The 19342-nt window shown below is 35.9% G+C and overlaps 1 protein-coding gene across 4 annotated transcripts in view; it reads right to left on the reverse strand.

Annotated features, from left to right (window-relative positions):
* Positions 1 to 3670: 3670 nt before the first annotated feature.
* Positions 3671 to 19342, reverse strand: part of COL11A1 (collagen type XI alpha 1 chain) — a 171708-nt gene continuing 156036 nt past the window's right edge. For all 4 annotated transcript variants that reach the window (XM_040998298.1, XM_040998296.1, XM_040998299.1 and 1 more), the window contains 9 exons: positions 16065 to 16172; positions 15366 to 15419; positions 15222 to 15257; positions 14909 to 14962; positions 12713 to 12962; positions 10346 to 10458; positions 8856 to 8924; positions 5712 to 5945; positions 3671 to 5360 (listed from right to left, as the gene is read on the reverse strand). In XM_040998298.1, the coding sequence (XP_040854232.1) occupies positions 5214 to 5360; positions 5712 to 5945; positions 8856 to 8924; positions 10346 to 10458; positions 12713 to 12962; positions 14909 to 14962; positions 15222 to 15257; positions 15366 to 15419; positions 16065 to 16172 (1065 nt within the window). In that variant the 3' untranslated portion in view covers positions 3671 to 5213. The remainder of the gene's footprint in view (positions 5361 to 5711; positions 5946 to 8855; positions 8925 to 10345; positions 10459 to 12712; positions 12963 to 14908; positions 14963 to 15221; positions 15258 to 15365; positions 15420 to 16064; positions 16173 to 19342) is intronic.

Consider the following 19342-nt stretch of genomic DNA (forward strand, 5'->3'; position numbering starts at 1 on the left):
GTCATTAGAATAAGATCTGCTACTGGCAAAGAAGTTCTTATTTTCACTTTTGATAAAAAGCAATCTTTTTCATTATAGAAAAAAGGCCTATTTCTTAAGTTCCAAATAGGCATGAAAAGGAATTTTAAAAACGGATGAGTGTTTTGTTAATTTTATGTAGATAATAATATAGACAGAAATACCGCGTAGGGATACTTTGCTGATAAGTTTAAATAACTGTAATGTGAAGCATTTCTGAAACATTTGGTTTTTCAAGGGGTCTACAACTTTGGTTTTCACCCAGTCCCTGGGTAAATACTGAATAATTCACTAAACAGAAAATAAACCCAGATTCTACAGGAATTGTTATATGCTGACACTTAACTTGTAACACTTTAATCAGGACAGTAGCCTGCAAGCTATTTTACTGTGAATCAATTTGAAAACTATGAACCTTTGGGCTGAAACCTCACTGAGTAGTGAGCAACCATATAGCTAACACAGAAATATGGCACTAGAAAATATGAAAATTGAGAGGACTCAACTAATTCCTCTAGAGAAGAAAACTCATCCTGGCACAGGAAAAGAGGCATGAAACTGTGTGATGAACTTAAACTTCCTGGGTCTCCCAGTCCTGTTTGATATAGCTTACAACATCCGTAAAGCTTCTAATAGCTGGGGTCTCTATAACCATGCAATTTGCATGTTGTATTTCTAATTAAAGAATTTTTAAAAATTTATTTATTTTTTATTATAAAATCAGATTTACAGAGAGAAGCAGAAAGATCCATCTGCTGGTTCAATGCCCACATAGCCCCAACGGCCAGAGCTGATCCCATGCAAAGTCAGGACCCAGGAGCTTTTTCTGGGTCTTCACATGGTTGCTGCATCCAAGGCTTTTGGCTGTTCTGTATTGCTTTTGCAAGCCTTAAGCAGGATGCTGGATGGGAAGTGGACCTGTCGGGACACGAACCTGCACTTAAATGGGATACAGGTGGATGTAAGGCAAGGATTTAGCCACTAGGCTTTCACACCAGGTCCCAAAATTAAAACTTTTTAAAAGTTTTATGAAGTAGTGTGGTCCTGTGGTATTAGCTACATTTCACAAAAGAACTTAAACTACAGTGATGGCAATAATTCGCTGGAGTCATATATTCCAGTGTGTCAAGTCCTTAATTAACTCAATATTTTGCATTTATCAAGCATGCAGCCGATTGTTTAATAATATCAAAATTAAACTGAAAATACTTCTCTTACATGAGTTTCCCTGAAGACTCTGAGAGCTACACTAAAAATACACATTTATAATCACATAATTGATAATATTTGAAAAAATGTAAAACTTTACCCATGGTTAGTTAAAACTACTTTCTTACTAGTCCAGATTCTTTAATTTCCATTCTTGTGTTGAGTGGTGGAGAAGTTAGGAGAAAAATAAATTGTAAAATTCATTTTGGGTGTGTGCATGAAAATGCATGTTGGGAATAATTATATAGCGTACAGTTCATTTTATGTGTAATTTATACCAGCAATCTTAATGTAGAAATTGCTTTCTGTATTTATATTACTGCCCAATAAAATGCCCAAAACACTTAAGGACTGATTTTTGCACCATGAAATGCACGTATTTCATGATACCCAGAGTGTGAAATCTATTGGCAAGGAGGAATCAGTGCATTACATTTTGTATCATAAGCTTCTCCATAAACATCTCAGAAGGTTTACCATATATGAGCAAGGAAGTGTAGTAGATACTTTGGTCAATTTCAAAACAGTCTAAAAATTGAATACTAATCAATAAGAGATTCATGGTTATAGCATATTAGAGAAACTTAACTGTCAGAAATAAATTATAGGGGTGGGCATTTTGCTCAGTGGTTAAGACACTTCTTGCAAGACCCATACTGCATTAAAAAAATGCCCTGGGTTCAAGTCTAAGCTCCATTCTTGATTACAGATAATGCTCACTCTGGGAAGTAACAAATGAGAACATACAACGTATCTGTGTCCTAGCCACCTGTGTGGGAAAAGTGGATTGAACTCTGGATTCCTGGCTTCAGCTTCACCCGACCTACCTATTTAGGGATTGAACCAGTGGATGACAGATTCTCTCTCCTCTCCCATCTTTGTTTTTCAAATAAAACAAAAATAAATGAGAATACTCAAGAAAAGATAAATTGTGGGTCTCTCTAGAAAGATGCACATAAAGTGATTGTAGTAAAAATTTAAAAAGAATCATACTTCATGAACACTTTCAAAGTTAAGAATCATCAATATTTTCTTACTTTTTCTGATATTTTTACATGACTCCAATTTTAAGAAAAGATAATATTTTTGTAAAATTTTTCCTCATTCCTTTCACTTTAGTACCTTTTTTTGATTTCCTTAAACAGGCATGATGCTATAAAAATCAAGTCTAAGATCTGCCTGCTTGCAAAGTTAAAATTTTTCTCCATATTTTTCAATTCAATAACTTACACATGCTGGGCCCAGTACTAAAATGTCATGTAACTTTTTTCTATTCCACTGAGCTTTTCTTTGCATATATTAAATGAGTCTTAGGGGAGAAAAATTATTCAATGTCATTCAGAAGACCATTTCCATATGAAAAAGGAATATAAATGCAGGGAAATTTTAATGACCCGTTCATTTATTATGCTGAGTGGTAAGTGTATGGTTTTGCAGGGTTTTTGTTATTGTTGCTTAAACAGAAAAACAGAACAGTATCCCTGATATATGCTGCTATGCAGAATATTCTTATTGCCGGACACATGAAACCCTCTTTATACCTGTGTAGTACTTAATTATAAAAGTGTCTGTTTGGGGCCTGGTGCAGTGGCTCAATGGGTTAATTCTCACCTTGCAAGCGCCAGAATCCCATATAGGCACTGGTTTGTGTCAGATCGCTGGTGATGGCTGGGAAAAGCAGCAGCATATTACCCAAAGCCCAGGACCTTGCACCCACATGGGAGACCCAGAGTAAGCTCCTGGCTCTTGGCTTTGGATCAGCTCAGCCCCAGCCACTGAGGCCATTTGGGAGATGAACCAGGGTTTGGAAAATCTTTCTTTTTGTCTCTCCTTCTCTCTATAAATCAGATGTGCTTTTCCAATAAAAATAAATAAATCTTTACAAAATAGTGTCTTGGGCCCAGCGCGGTGGTGCAGTGGTTAAGGTCCTCACCTTGCATGCCCGGGATCCCATATGGGCGTCAGTTCTATCCCAGCAGCCCCTCTTCCCTTCCAGCTCCCTGCCTGTGGCCCGGGAAAGCAGTCGAGGACAGCCCAAAGCTTTGGGACCTTGCACCCGCGTGGGAGATCCAGAATAGGCTCCTGGCTTCGGATCGACACAGCATCGGCCGTTGTGCTCACTTGGGGAGTGAATCATCGGATGGAAGATCTTCCTCTCTGTCTCTCCTCTCTGTATATCCACCTTTCCAATAAAAAAATAATAAAAATAAATCTTTAAAAAATAGTGTCTTTTTGAATTTGAAAGTTTTTTTATTCCATTACAGGCGTCGTTTACCATTTTTATACATATGGGAAATTTAAGGATAATTTCTCTGAAGGGTAGAATGCTAAGGCAAAAGTGTGAGGTGTTGTAATCTGGATGGTCAAGAATGAGAATTAAAAGCCTCTTCTGCAACAAAGAATTATTTTGAAGCTACTTAAGAAAGAGAATGACCAATCCAGGTAGACAAGACTTGAGTTTATTTATAAGATTCATATTTCCCTTTTTGAAAGCAAATTTACAAACTTTATTTCAAAAATAAAAGAAATTCTTAATGACAAATATTCAAGTTTTAATTTCAATAGTACAGGTATGTTCTTTTGTGATAAATTATCAGTTGAAAATGTTCCAGTAGAATCTGGTATCAATTTAACACTTCAAATAAGAAATAATAAAACATTTATTTTCAAGTCTTACATATATTACTTAAAATAGATACAAAGTTCAGTTTATAATTTTTAAATTTTGCTACTATTTCAAACTATAGATAGAAAATACCTCAGTGGGAGAAAAGGTTTTGATTGTTTTGAATAAGTATGATTTTAAAATAAGTACAGTTAAATGAGCAGCCCACCATATGCTATTTGTCAATTATGTTGGTCAAATGATGGATGTAGTTATCTAGAAATTAAAAAAAAAATTTTGTTGGGCAAAAAAGTAATACAGGACTAATATATAATATGCAACTTAGGATAAAATTCAAGTGCTTGATTAAAATTCTAGCATTGCACAAAGCCATAAATAATTGCTTAGTTTCCATGTTTAATATTAACCTGTACTGATGAAGCACACTGAAAACAATGCTATAAGGTAGAAAAAATATGCATACAATTGTTTGCTTGATTGAGGCATTGATGTGCTACAACAGTTTCTCACATATATTTTCCTGTTGCAAAAATATAGACTTGCTTGTCTTCCATATATACAAGTATGCTGTGAAATCCTGAATTCTGAGAAGAAAACTTTGAGGTATGGCATTGAATAAAGCATCAAAAACGCCTGCTATTTTTGGCTGCAATTCACCAAAGTTACTGTCAGCAGTGGAGAGTTGGTCAAAGTGTGCTTCTGACGTCTTCCAGTTTTTGCCCTCTGATAAATTTGTTGACGACATCAAAGAATTGAACTCTTCAAGATCAATACATACAAAGGCATTTTATTATTAATCAAAGAAAGAGAATTAGAGCCATCAGAAATTACAATTTTATTTTTCATAGGAAATATATTTATTGCCATCATAATTCTGCAACTGTCATAAAATTAAAGTCAGATGGAATTCATAGACATGTGCAAGTTTTGCAAGTGGACACATGGGGAACAGTATAGAACTGTACATACAATAATTACAATTTATGAAACACACTATGTTAGCACATCCTGGATGAACGGGAATGAGCACCATATTTTTTATGAATATATATTTTTCTCTCTTTTTTTTTTTTCTTCTACAGCACCAAAGAAATCCAAATAGGAAAAATAGATGAGAACTGGGTATCAAGAATCAGCTCTTTCCATCTCAGCCACACGGTATGAAATGCTTTTCTGATATTTAACACTTTTGTCATGTGATTCTGCCCCCTCATGGGGATCAGTATTTCCCAACTGGTACATGCTTATGCAGCACGATGTTTTCATACCATCTTTATTCAAAACTTGCATGTGGTGTAAAAACGGGTTGGCAGCACCAAGGCATATTTTCTGGTGATTTCACATATTCTTGGTTCTAATCTTAGCCAAGAAAGCAAACAGCACTAACTTCAAATCCAAACTTCTGATTCTGATCACCAAAGTCATTGATCATTACATCAATAATAGGTACTTGGTCAATTTTCGGTGTGTTGATTTCAATCACAGTCTTCCCATATCCTTTTTTGGACTGCGAAAGTAAGCAGAAATATACAATTGCTTAATGTTTTTAAAACATTTTTTTGTGAACTTCTGAGTCGAAGTAAGAGGATAATAAAGCAGAGAATAAAAATAGAAATTGTCACTATGTATGTGATAAGTCTGGCTGTGATATCATTTTTAGTTTTACATTTTCTGTGTTGACTGTTGCAACTACATTAGTTGTTCCTAAATTTCTGCTTTTTCCATATGTCAGTGTTAAGCATCAAATCTTAATCGTAGCTGACACCATTTCAAGAGACAAAACTGGTTTGAGTGGCCACACTGATACAGCTGCATGCTGTCTCTCACCTCTGTAGGAAAAAGTCAAGGTTATACTCACTGCACAGCTATCAGACAACGCTTTGATGTAAGGGTTGTTGTCATAGGACATCTCCTCATCATTCGATCCCAGGAACCGAAGTGCTTTGTCGTAACTTCCTGACGTTGCGTCATACCAGGCTGCTGACTGATGACAGTGGTAGGTGAAATTCTGCCGAGCAGAGGCAGTCAGCAGTTTCAGGAATGTCATTTGTACCATATTAATGGAATTGCCTTCAACATCCACATATGAAAGCTGGAAATACAAGAATGAAAAGGCACATAAAGGCTTGGCCTCTTCTATACAATCAAGAGAGAATCATTTCCCACAGTGAACTATGATTCAAGAAGCATGTAGATGAGCTAATGGATGCATTTTAAGCTAAGGTTAAAATAAATGATGCATTTGGGATCACAAGATCCAGGGATGATTGATTGATTGATTGATTGATTGATTGAATGAATGATTTTTCATTGTAAAGTTAGTTATACATAGAGGAGGAGAGAAAAAGAGGAAGATCTTCAGTCCCTTGATTGACTCCTCAAGCAGCCACAATGACTGGAGCTGCACCAATCCAAAGGCAGGATCCCGGAGTCGCTTCTTGGTCTACTACACAGGTGCAGAGTCTTCTACTGCTTTGGGCTGCCCTCTACTGCTTTCCCAGGCCATAGCAGGGAGTTGGATGGGAAGAGTGGTGACCTGGATTAGAACTGGCACCCACATGGGATCCCAGACACACCGGGCGATGATTTTCCACTAGGCTGCTGTGTCTGACCTGTGAACTGTTTTTATGGGTTTTTTTTTTTTTTGTCGGCTCCTCTCAATGTTTTAAAAAAGTTTTATTGGAAAGTCAGATATACAGAGGAAGAGTGACAGAGAAGGAGTTCTTCCATCCAGTGATTCACTCCCCAAGTGGCCATGATAGCAGGAGCTGATCTGGTCTGAAGCCAGGAGCCAGGAGCATCGTGCAGGTCTCCAATGTGGGTGCAGATCTCAAGTTTTTGGGACATCCTCAACAGCTTTCCCAGGCCACAGCAGGGAGCTGGACGGGAAGCAGAGCAGCTTGGGATTCTGGCATGTGCTAGTGAGGAATTGAACTACTAGGCTGTCATGCCAGGCCACTGCTCCACTAAAAAATTTTGTAATCCATATCAATTGCAGAAAACACTGTTTAATTTTTTAAATTTTTTTTTCACTTTACTCAAAACACAGAGAAAAAGATTCAGAAACAGTGATCTAGTTCCTGATTCATACCTCTAATGGTGATAAGAAAGAGCCAGGGAGTGTGAGTCAGGTTGAAGCCAAAATCCTAGAACTCTGCTGGATGGCAGAAACCCATGTACTAGAGCCATTATCTTTTGCTTGTCCTGGCACAGAGCAGCAGCAAGCTTGCAAGAAGCCTACAAGCTAGAACCTAAACCAGGCACTCCTAAAGGGGATGTAGATGCCCAGGCAGCAACTCACCTACTGCAGCACCGCTGACACCCTGCCTAAGCCTTAATTATGTTTCTCCTTTTACATATATATATATATATTTTTTTTTTTAAATAAAATAGTCTTCTATGTTGGTTTGGCTCTTTTGGTTTTCCACACAGATATGCCTGTTTTTAGATAACGTACATATGTATCATTCTATTGCTAACAGTGAACACAATGTCTCATATGACATAAGTGAATGAATCAATATTTACTACATAATAACAGCAGTGGTCTTGGTTGAAAGATATAAAGAACTTCTTTTTTGTTAAGTTTAGTTAACTGTATTATTGGATATAAATGAAACATTCAGGTTTAGGTAGAAAATATTGTCTTAAATTTTTAAAACATCTGAGATTAACTTAAATTGTAAATTAATTTAAGGAAAATGTACTAATCTGTTACTTTCCTCTTATTTTAATTATTATTTATAAATAAGTCAGATGATGAGGGTTTTTGAGAAGCTGGCAAATGAACTCAAAGACAAATACAACAAAGCAAAAATTAAAAGATATGGAGTTTTACTAGTACATGTTAATTCATGAACTGGAATGGAACACAGATAATTAATATGTGGACTCAGCATATTAGTAATTAAAATTGCATTAAAGCCATTAGTTTATAGTTTATAGTTTGTTCAGACAAAATAACTTAGTCATCAATGGAGGATAACAGGTTCTTATATTAATATGTATTCTTTGCATACGTTTATGGGTTTCTGTGCAACATTTTAACAGTGGCATATAGTGTTTTGGAAGGAAGGTCAAGCAGTTGACTAATGATCTTAATGTGAATAAATTATAGTTAAAATAATTAAACACATCTACTTAAAAACTTTTAAATTTAGTTTCAGCATCTTGTGTAAAATAACTGAAGATTACGAAATTGAGCTGATGGATATGTAGGAATATAGTATTTCCAACTAAAAAATTCAAAGTAAAAGATGGCACATTCCAAAAGTTCTTTGAAATGCAGAACAAAGGATAAGTAGGCCTTCAACAAACAGAGAATGGGGCCCGGCGCGGTGGCGCAAGTGGTTAAAGGTCCTCGCCTTGCACGCCCGGGATCCCATATGGGCGCCGGTTCTAATCCCGGCAGCCCCGCTTCCCTTCCAGCTCCCTGCCTGTGGCCTGGGAAAGCAGTTGAGGACGGCCCAAAGCTTTGGGAACCTGCGCCCGCGTGGGAGACCCGGAAGAGGCTCCTGGCTTCGGATCGGCATAGTATCGGCCCGTTGCGCTCACTTGGGGAGTGAATCATCGGACGGAAGATCTTCCTCTCTGTCTCTCCTCTCTGTATATCTGCCTTTCCAATGAAAAAATAATAAAAAATAAATCTTTAAAAAAAAAAAAAAAAAACAGAGAATGAAACGGTAGGAGTCAAATATGTTAAATACATATTACATTCTTTACACCTAATGTTTCTAACATCATCTATATTATGATGTCTTACTCAGGTACTTTATGTGATTGCATTTTTAAGAAACTTATGTTTCCATTTACTAGGATATAAAATTTGGACTCTTTTAAGATATCACCATGGTATATGACATTTTAGATGCTGCAAACCTACGAACGCATGAAGTCTTGTGTGGTATAATATATATGTTCACAGTTAGGAACTAGAGATAAACGGCTTAGACTTGCTTAGGGAGTTCCAGATAAACCATTTCATATTATGGTAATAACTTACCAATTTTCCTCTCTTAAATTCGCTAAACCAACTTCCTGGTGTTTCCTTTGGCCATGATGAAATCCTTACCTGTTGCAAAGGGATAGGTAATTAAAAAATAAGTGAAAATTAAACACAGTATTGTTTTTAAACATTTTGATGACTGTTAAATTTACTGAAAGAATGGTCAAAATTGTGTCTACTTTGGATTAAACAAAAGTATATAAGGAGCAAAATCAGAAATGGATCTTGTAAATCTCATGTAGTGAAGACTGATTCCTCATTTTCTTTTGCTTTAGTGGTTCAAAATGAAAAGGGATGGGGAGAAGAATCAAGCTATTAAGACACATTGAATGCTACCAGGAAGTTCGGCAGAGCCTTTTGCTAACTGGCAGGATTTTTTAAGTAGCTCCATACGCAGGAAATCCTAAAAATGCCACCATCATTAGCAGCTCTGGCCTGAACAATCGGTCTTCCACTAGCCAAAGGAAGTTATTTGAAAATATTCAACCCAAAACTCCAGAACCTGAGGAAGAATTCAGAAATCATTTGTAGGAAGCAGGACTAACTGTCCTCTCCTGGGAGGAATATCTGGAATTTTTTAAGGATTCCACCCATTATTTTACATTGTAGCAATCAGCAATAAATGAGTATTTATTAGGCTCAATGCAGAGGATTTGAGTAATTAATGAGAGTGGAGATATTTTTCTTCTGGTTTCCCAGACTTATCTGACATTTACAGTAAGTTACGTTGTGCTTCTCCACATGCTGAATGGGCTTGGGAGATTTGGAGAGGCTTTGTGTCCACCCTGCTGTCCACTCTCAACTCACAAACTTTTCTCCAAGAAAGATTACCCACACATAATGTTACTGTACTTTGCCTTTGGGTGCCTTTGAATGGCCACATAATTTAATAAGAAGAAAGAAATTTTTTGCATGAATACAAAAAAGGGCAAATGTTCTACTTACAAAATAATTGAAAAATATAATCATACCAATGAAAAATTATTCCTTATATTAATGATTGGTATTGAGTTTGAAAGTAGGAACTCAAGTGTATTGATATCGTTAAGTGAAAATAAAAACAGAGAATAAGGATTTTAAAGTATAAAAATACAGAATATTATATAAATAAGATTAATTCCTTTTCAAGTTGGGCATTTTGAGTTAAAAAAAGGCAGCTGTGATTTCTACCATGTGACAACTGAGCAAAAGAATGTTATCCATGCAGTGAAATTTGAAATTCAGCTGTGCCACTTCATAGAAAGCCCTGGGATATTAGAAAACTAGCAGGTATTGAAGAAAACATTTAGGAAAATGAAAGATGTCATTGTTAACTCTGTGTATCACTTTGGTGTTTCTACATATTTATGCAAATAGTATGGTTTAATTACCCTGTATAAAAAGCCTGTAACTGAAAATGTGACAGTATAATTTTTCTGTTGATTACAATATTTCAAAAATATGATGAGAATCAGCAACATTCACCATCAAAACAGACTGGTACTTACGCCTTCAGATTTTTTGTCAGGATAAATGCAAGTCTCACCACCAGATGTGAAATTACAGTAAACTTTGAAGGAATCTCCTGAACAACCTTGGTTAGGATCAATCCAGTATTCACCTGGACATTGTAGAAAATATAACATACATAAATGCAGTGATATAAAAATCATATATTACATACATGAGTATTAATAGATCTCTTTTATGGTGTTTTAATACTACAGTACAATTTAAGTAGTTAAAAATGATCTTTCCTCTAGTTTGTCTCAATTTTTTCAGTTTTTTTGAATACACCAATATGCTGTCTTTCTTTAAAGCTTTGAAAATAGTCCACATGTTTTGCCTGCAACACCCTGATGATTCCTAGCATGGCTGACTTTCTAAGGATTCAACTTAAATGCCACTTCCTCCAATAGGAACATGCAACTCATCCAGAACAAAATGATCTTTGGATGACTTAAACATTCAGGAAATTTTTTAAATGAAATCATGTCCTAACATGCTATTTTAAGTATTTTTCCTGTCTCCACTACCACATATCAAGTAGCTAGAGGGCAATCTTTTATCTATACATCTGTGAAATTACACAGCATTGTTAAAATAATTTAATGATGATGAACTAATTAGCACACTTAAGAAATATTAGGGATAATTATTAAACAGAAAAACCTGGGAACCATAGTTCACCATGAGCTCATCTCTCCTGAAATTGGTAACCCTTTCTGTGATTGCTCAGACTGTAAAGAATCATATTTTGCTATATAATTCAGTACATGTTGCCCTTTTTTATATTTGGCTTTTAAAATATATTTACCTTCATTCGTGTATAATGTATGATCATTATATCACATAAATATTATGGTCTGTGTATTTTTGCTTCAATGCTATATGAACTTGGTAGGATTTGTTGGTTGTCTAATAAGTACATTTACACTCTGGTATAGGAGAAGACTATCACAGGTTCCAACTAAAGTTGAACAAAAGTTCAACTTTGAAAGATCTAAAATCCGTTTACATAATGCCAGTTAAATGTAGGAATCTCCTTGCAAATCTCTCAACTAGCATATCTTTTCCAAATAAATATAAACATTTAAAGTGAGGATAGTAATTTACATAGAATCTTTAATAGCTACCTCTGTTTTTATTTTTTAACAGGTTGGGCTTGATTAGGATTAGATTTCATGACTTTTTTTTTTTTTACAGAGCTGTTTCTGAGTTACATTAAATGTTTCTCGTGTATTAAGCTATTTTAATCTCCATTATAACATTTGTTATGGGACTCAGTGCAAAATATTATTTTCATATGAGTAAATGGGGAAGCAAAATAATTCATATAAAGTGGGAGATTTAAAGTCAGATAATAATGGCTCTTAACTATATTCTTAATCAACTAAGGATACCTAGGCAGTCAGCCCTGTGGCATAGAAGGCTAAATGGTCACTTGCTGTGCCTACAGCCTGTATAGAGCTGGTTGCTCTATTTCTGACCCACCTCCCTGCTATTGCAGATACATAAGCAGCAGATGACCCAAGGCTTTGGTCCCTTGCCACCAATGTGGGAGACTAGAAAGAATCTCCTGGTTGCTGGTTTTGGCTTGTCCTAGATCCAGACATTCCAGCCATTTGAGGAATGAAACAGTAGAGGAAAGACCTCTTTCTCTCCCTTTCTTGCTCTCTTTCTCCCTCTCTGTAACACTGCATTTCAAACAAGCAAATAACTCTTTAAGAAAGAATATTTGAAACTGTTTCTTTTAAGGACAATAGGTATGCAAAAGATTTTGTAAAAACTGTGGATATAATAAGTTATCCTGATTTTTAGTGCCAAGTAAACTGCTCACCATTCTTGCTATTAAAAAGACTAACAAATATTGAATGTTTCTACATGCAATCATGACTCCTTAGTATTCTATTCATCAAATCAAAAATCACATTAATCAGTTAAGCTATTTAATCATATCCATGTTATTCACATAAATATAAAGCTATGGTCATATTCATTGGTATTATTTGATGACAATAATGTAATCATGTTGATGTAAAGCATTAATACTAATGTAATAAAAGTTAACACTTTAGTAATAGTTGTTTAGCAATAGGCACATATTGTGAATACATAATACTTATGTTCTGCTCGTTTTTTATAAGACAAAGTACATTGTGTTATCTATAATAATCCCCAAATAACTTTGTTATGATCTAATGAAGCCTTGTATAATAGACAAGGATTTTCCAAAGCAGATATTACAGTATACATTGCTCATGTCACTTTACTTAAGAGTATGTTAAATATTTGACTTGAATTAACAAGATGATATCTCACTTCAGTAACTTAGAAGTTTCATGTACTTGATTTAGCCTGTGTTACCAACATACCGTCTGGGAAGTCAGGATGGCTGAGCTGCAAGTCTTTGCAAGTTCGAGCTGGATTGGTCTGGGTACCCATTGGAAACTTCATATGTTCAATGTCTTGTTTCAAAGAATTAAGAGAACCAAATATTTCCTCCATCCCATCTGAGTAATCAAGAATATTATCGTGTGCATCTGCTTGCATGCCTTCGGTGTGTCTTCTTGTTTTCTTAGGTGACAAGATGGGTAAAGGCTGAATGACTTCACCAGGTGGACCCTGTTAAAAGAGAGAATGTGAGATAATGTTCAATATTCTTCAGATACTAAGTATTTCTGATCATGTTCTTACTATGAGAAATTACAATTTGCTCAGTTTTTCATAGATCTGATACATTTTCCTGGTATGTTTATGACCTTTGTAATCTATTTTAAAGAGAAACAAGTACACATGTAGCTGCACAAGTCAGATCATTTATAACCCTTTATTTATAGATGTTTACATTAGTTTGAGTGGACATGTTACATATATATTACACTTTAGTTAATTAGTTTTCTTTTACATATTATATCCCTTCCACTAAGCTTTTTAATATTTAAAAGATAAAATTAATAGGGGAAAAGAATAAACAAGATAGAAATATAAAGAGAGAGAGATCTTCCATTCACTATTTCACTCTAAAGTTGAGACTTGAGAAGCCAATCCTGTCTCCCAAACATGTAGCAGGTGCCCAAGTCCTACGGCCAGCATTTGCTGCTTTCCCAGGTGCATTCTACGAAGAAGCTAGATTGAAAAGCAGAGCAATCAGGACTGGGGCCCGCACGCCAGTGTGGATGCTTACTATTGCAAGCTGCTGTTTCTCTTGCTCTGCCATAGCACAGCCTCTCCAACAATAAATTTTAAAATCTCTGAGGATTAAAACAGAATGCTGATGCCTCTGCATTATCTAACAAGTCATTGATTACACCTGATGGTTTATCTTATGAAATGCTGACCTTTCTAAGGGAAAAAAAAAAAGACTCAAAAAGACTCAAATATGGTATGGCTCAAGTCTTTATGGATTCACAAACTTACAATAAATGCAGCCAGAACTTTTTTTTTTTAAATATGTGTGATTAGAACTACAACTAAGTTAAACAATATTGTTCTTGAATAAATTTCTTTTCGCAGAATGCATATTTGACCTTGTTAACTTCAGGACCTCATAATGTAATCTTACGTGGAAATAGCTCAGTGATGACACAGTTGTTTTAAAAAATGAGCACATACAGTATAACTTGCTCCACTTTTTAAAAAGAGATAATCTAGTTATAGTAGGAAGACAATCTAAACAGACAAAGAGAAAGACAGCTATCTACAAGCCCAGGCAAAAAGCCTGAAAAAAAAAATCTCATCCCTCAAAAGGAACTAACAACCTGTGCTGAAATCTCCAACCAGAGCTCCAGATTCCCAAACTGAACTATTCACTTCTGTTGAGCCATTATGGCACACACAGCAAACCAATGGACACATCTTAGCTCAAGAAAAGAGGTTAAATCTTTCACATTGAGCTACATTTTCATTCTATCATGTAATAATTGTGTAAGGCCTGGAAAGTGTCAGTATTTATAAGTGGCATCATTGTTAATACTTTAAAATTCTCATTTATACACTAGGAAAAATATTACCAAGCTTCTGAATTTGTATTTGTTCCTAAAATCAGTGAAGATATATCTTCATGGCATGCAATTACTTTTATTAAAATGTGATCAAATAGTATGTGATTTTCTTGAAAAAAAAAACTAATTAAAAAGTATAATATTATTTGAAGAATCTTTATCTTTAAATAGAGGTCAATTAAATGATTAAGGTTTTACATGTAGATATGATTACCTAAATGGTATAGTTATCATTTCTCATAAAATCAGCACTCTTGGCAGAAAATACTTTTTCATTACTCTTACACATTCAGAGAAGTAATTAGCTCACTCCGGATGAGAATTACCAGCACATTATTCTTTTTTTTTGTTTTATCTTTATTGGAAAGTCAGATATGCAGAGATGAAGATTTTCTATCCATTGATTCACTCTCCAAGAGCCCACAAGGGCTGGAGATCAGTCACAGGGCATACGGGATTAGGAGCAGCATCCATATAGAATCTTGGCACACGCAAGGCAAGACAAGGACTTTAGCCACTTGGCTGCCACGCCAGGGCAGCGCATTATTCTTGTTATCATGTACTTACCGGAGGCCCAGGAGGCCCTGGAAGACCACTATCACCCTTCTGGCCAGCAGGTCCCTGTTGCAAACAAGGAACAGGACATAGAGAATAAGATATTTGAATAGACTCAGTTGAAAGCTTCACTGCTACTCAAAGACTATGGTACCACAATAACATGAGGGAAAATGCTGGCATGGGAAAAAGGGGAAGGACGAAGCAGAGAGGGAGGGAGGAATCCCTATACCTTCAAAACTATATCATGGAAAATACGAATAATAATAATGACAGTATTAATAACAATTAAAAACACAAAAATATCAAAAGGAAAAGTACTTACAGTGGAGCCTTTATTACCCTTTGGTCCTTGGGGACCCTAGGAAAAGCAAAGGACAGACGTGTATAAAAATCAGAAGTATTTGTTCCTCTTAAGAGTACTTTTCACTTAATTCAAGCAAACAAAAACATTTTCTTTTCTACTCACTGGTAGGCCAGGAGGACCAGGTGGACCAATGGGACCAGCAGGACCTGGGATCCCCTAGAATAAGAATCATCCATTTTATCTTTCTGTCAAATTTATTGTTCATTCTTATCATTTGAAAGGCATAGTGAGAGACAAAGAGAGAGAAAAAGAGAGAAACAGACAGAGCTTTTCTGTGTAGTAACTCAGTGAATTCCATATGGATCTCTCAGAGGAAGGCAGACAGCCATGTACTTGGGTCATTATCTGCTGCCTTCCAAGCACAGTAGAAGAAAGTTTTATTAAACAAAATTTAGAAAGCTTGAAAGCATTTACTAGCCTAAACATCTTCCATTTATCATCTAAGAAAAGTGGGTTTTTTTGTAAAAATTGGATTTTTCCCATTTCCTGAAAGTGTATAAACCCTTATATGATATCTGTACTTTTTACAGATCTTTTCAAATTATCCTTAAAATCCTTATGATAAAATTTTGATTGGATTCAATAATGTTGAGTACATAAAATGGAACAGTAATCATTATGATTTTAATATAGAAATTTTAATTTGCACTAAAAACAAAAACCTTTGAAAACACACTTGAGTAAAGCAGATTAAAATAAAGTACTCTAAATTAGTGTAAATTGGTGCTTCCATCTTTATTATCATTAGCCTGAGTGTGTGTACTATTGGATAGGAGACAGACAGAGCATTTCCACCCTTACCCCATCACCCTTTGCTCCTGGAGACCCTTGGGTTCCAGGGAGTCCTCGGTCACCCTTTTCTCCTTGCTCCCCTGGAGGACCAATTAAGCCAATCAAACCAGGATGACCCTTTAGGAGAAAGAGGAAAGAAACTTTATTAATATACAGATTGTAACCATCACTAAATTTGTGACAAAATACTTGTTCATTAAATCTGAAAAAAATCACAAGTATATAAAAAAAGATTAGAATATCCTTGATGAACACAGCATAGATGCCAAATTCATTCATCTAACTTGAACCCTTTAATAAAGAAAATTTTTTTCTAGAAAATATATTTTGGAGCTTTATTTAATGAACTTACTCATTTATAAAGACAATAATGACCATAATGAATAGCACTAACATAGAGAGAATTTAGATAGTGAAATAGGGTAAGGGCATGTTTAAACAGAGACTCATTAGCCAGGATGAAGCAGAGAGGGCACATTTTGGCAAATAGCAGAGGACCAGCTCACTAGAGGGGCACCTGGAGACTGACAGACATGGTAAAGCAGTGGAAACAACAGTGTAATATTGCAATGACCAGATAATCCAACGGCAGTCAGTGAGCAGCGACCTGAGCTCCACCAGCAACCAGGTCGGAAGAGTAGTTCACTGGGAGCTCAGGCAATAAACCCACGCAGAGAACTGCTCATCCTGCTGATTTGTTGAATTTGACCAGGAGCAGAGACAGAACAGCTGACCCCAAGCAGGCAGCCGGGTGGACTTCACAGCCCAGGCCCTTCCAGAGCTGAATTGGGTGCCATTTTGTGTAGAGAGGCAAAGGCTATGTGACAGGCTTATGCATGCGCTATGCTGGGAGAAAACTTATTTCTGGCTCCATGTATTGTACCAATGTGGCATCCTATAGGTTCCATCAAAAATAGGTCCAAGTAGCCCCAGGCCTAACAGGCAGCAGATCAAGAAATCTCCCAGTGGCATATGAGGCACCATTTTGTAGTGTGTCAAAGGCTTTGAGACTAGGGGGACACAGTCAGTTGTACATGTGCTGAGCTGGGAGCAAACTCACTTCTAGCTCAGTGTATTGCATTGGTCACACAGGGGAAATAATACCAGCTTTGGCATCTTGTGGGTCAAAATAGGTCCAGGTGGCCCTCAGATATAATGGCCAACAAGTTTCAGCAAGAAAACCACCAATAACAATATAATTATTTAGAACACCTAATGTGCCCCTAATCCTTGGATCTGTTTAAACCGTAAGTGGGGGAAAAGGTTGTCCAGTCAGCTGTGCAGCCACACCATGGGATCATGGGATGTTGAGGGTGGTGAGTCAGGAGCTACAGCTATGGGGAGTAAACGGAAAGCCTAACACGAGAGACCAGGCATGAAACTTGCTTGAGGGAGTGGCAGAGGTGACTGTAAACAAAGAACAGGGTACCAAACACAATAAGTAATACCAAACTGGAGGCCTGTGGATGAAACTTAGAAAACTTCTTGGAAAACTTCCTCAAGGAGAAGAATCTGCTAATCAGAAGTGCAATGACCAAGAGCAGAAGAAAAGACTAAGGCACAATGAATATTACTGAAGGCTTCTCTGCAAAGCAGTAAAAATGTTTGTTAACCTCAGAGTTAACTGAAGAAGACATGGAGGAAATGGGGGATAAAGTATTTGAAAACACTTGTTATAAACCTTCTGATCAACAAGGAGAAGCACAGTAACTCAAGAAATTTATGGAATATACCAAACAGGAAATAGCAATACTGAAACAAAATCAAGCAGAAAAATTAGAAACGAAGGAAACAATGAAGCAAACTAAAAATTCAATGGGAAATCTCAATAATGGAATAAATGAGCAGAAGAAAGAATGTTAGAATTAGAAGGTATCTTTTGCCACAATGGTGAAACAAGCAAAAGCTGGAAGAGGAATTGAACCAAACTAAGAAAAGTATTTACAAATTAGAGAACACTATTAAAAGGCCAAATATCCAAGTTATGGGAGTTCCAGAAGGTGTAGGATGATAAGCACGGTTTAAAAATATATTCAATGAAATAATAAAGGAAAACGTCGTTAATCTGGAAAGAGAACTGGGAAACAGAACACAGGACGGGCATAGAACTCCCAACAGGGTTGACCAAAAGCAATGGTCACCACGATACATGATAAACAAGCTCTCTTCAGTTGAATGTAAGGAAAAGATCCTTAATTTTACATATGAAAAAAATCAACTGATATATAGAATAATGACAATCAGACTCACAGCTGACCTCTCACAGGAAACCCTACTGGCCAGAAGAGAATGGAATGACATATTCCAGACTCTAAAAGGGAAAAAAAAATGTCGGCCCATAATAATGTACTCAGCTAAGCTTTCCTTTGTCTTTGAAAATAAAATAAAATTCTTCCACAATAAAAGTTAAAACAGTTTATGTCTTTCAAACCTGCCCTATGAATGACACATAGAGATGTTCTCTTGACAGAGAAAGTAATAGCTCCCATCAAAGCCAAAGGCAACTCTGAAGAACATCCCAGTAAATAACAACAGGAGACTAAATCAAATAACGAACAAATCATTGCTAAAATGTCAGGGCTAAATTATCACCCATTCATATTAACCCTGAAAGTGAATGAATTAAATACATAAATCCAAAGTCATAGATTAGTACAATGGATCAAAAAACAAAACCCATATATCTGTTGCTTACAGGAGACACGTCTCACTAACAAAAAGATCAGCGGAAAGTCTATCTCATGAATTTTGATGTTTTTGTTTCCATTTTCATTTCTTCAAAATGTTTTTTTTTTCCTCATATAAAAATCTTCACTGATTCATAGGTCATACAATAACATCACTTTCTTCAAGAAAGTTTTTTATTTTCTTTTTCATTTCTTCAGCTACACATTATTCAGTAACATGTTATTTAAATTCATGGTGTTGTAAATTTCTATTTTCTATCCTGCTGTGGATTTTTTTTTGGTGGCTTTTCATTTAAGGAGATGCATAATAACTGTGTAATGGAGATGATCATATCCAGATATGAGGATACAATTCAGTACACATCTCTACTTCCAAAACAAAGATGAATTCCCAATGAAACTATCTTGGCAACAGGATGCTGCACAGTATTCCACTGTCAATGGCTATAGTAATGGACTTATGACTGGTTGTAAAGGCTGTGTTATTGTAATAATATAGGGGATATCAGTGGTGGAGGGAAGGTTTACAAAGGGAGTAAGGGAAATTCCAGGGCTATAGAACTGTATCATAAAATAATAATAAAAAATGGAAAAAAAAGT

The sequence above is a fragment of the Ochotona curzoniae genome, unplaced genomic scaffold (assembly GCF_017591425.1).
Source record: "Ochotona curzoniae isolate NIBS_2020 unplaced genomic scaffold, NIBS_Ocur_1.0 scaffold_1037, whole genome shotgun sequence".
Lineage (NCBI taxonomy): Eukaryota > Metazoa > Chordata > Mammalia > Lagomorpha > Ochotonidae > Ochotona > Ochotona curzoniae.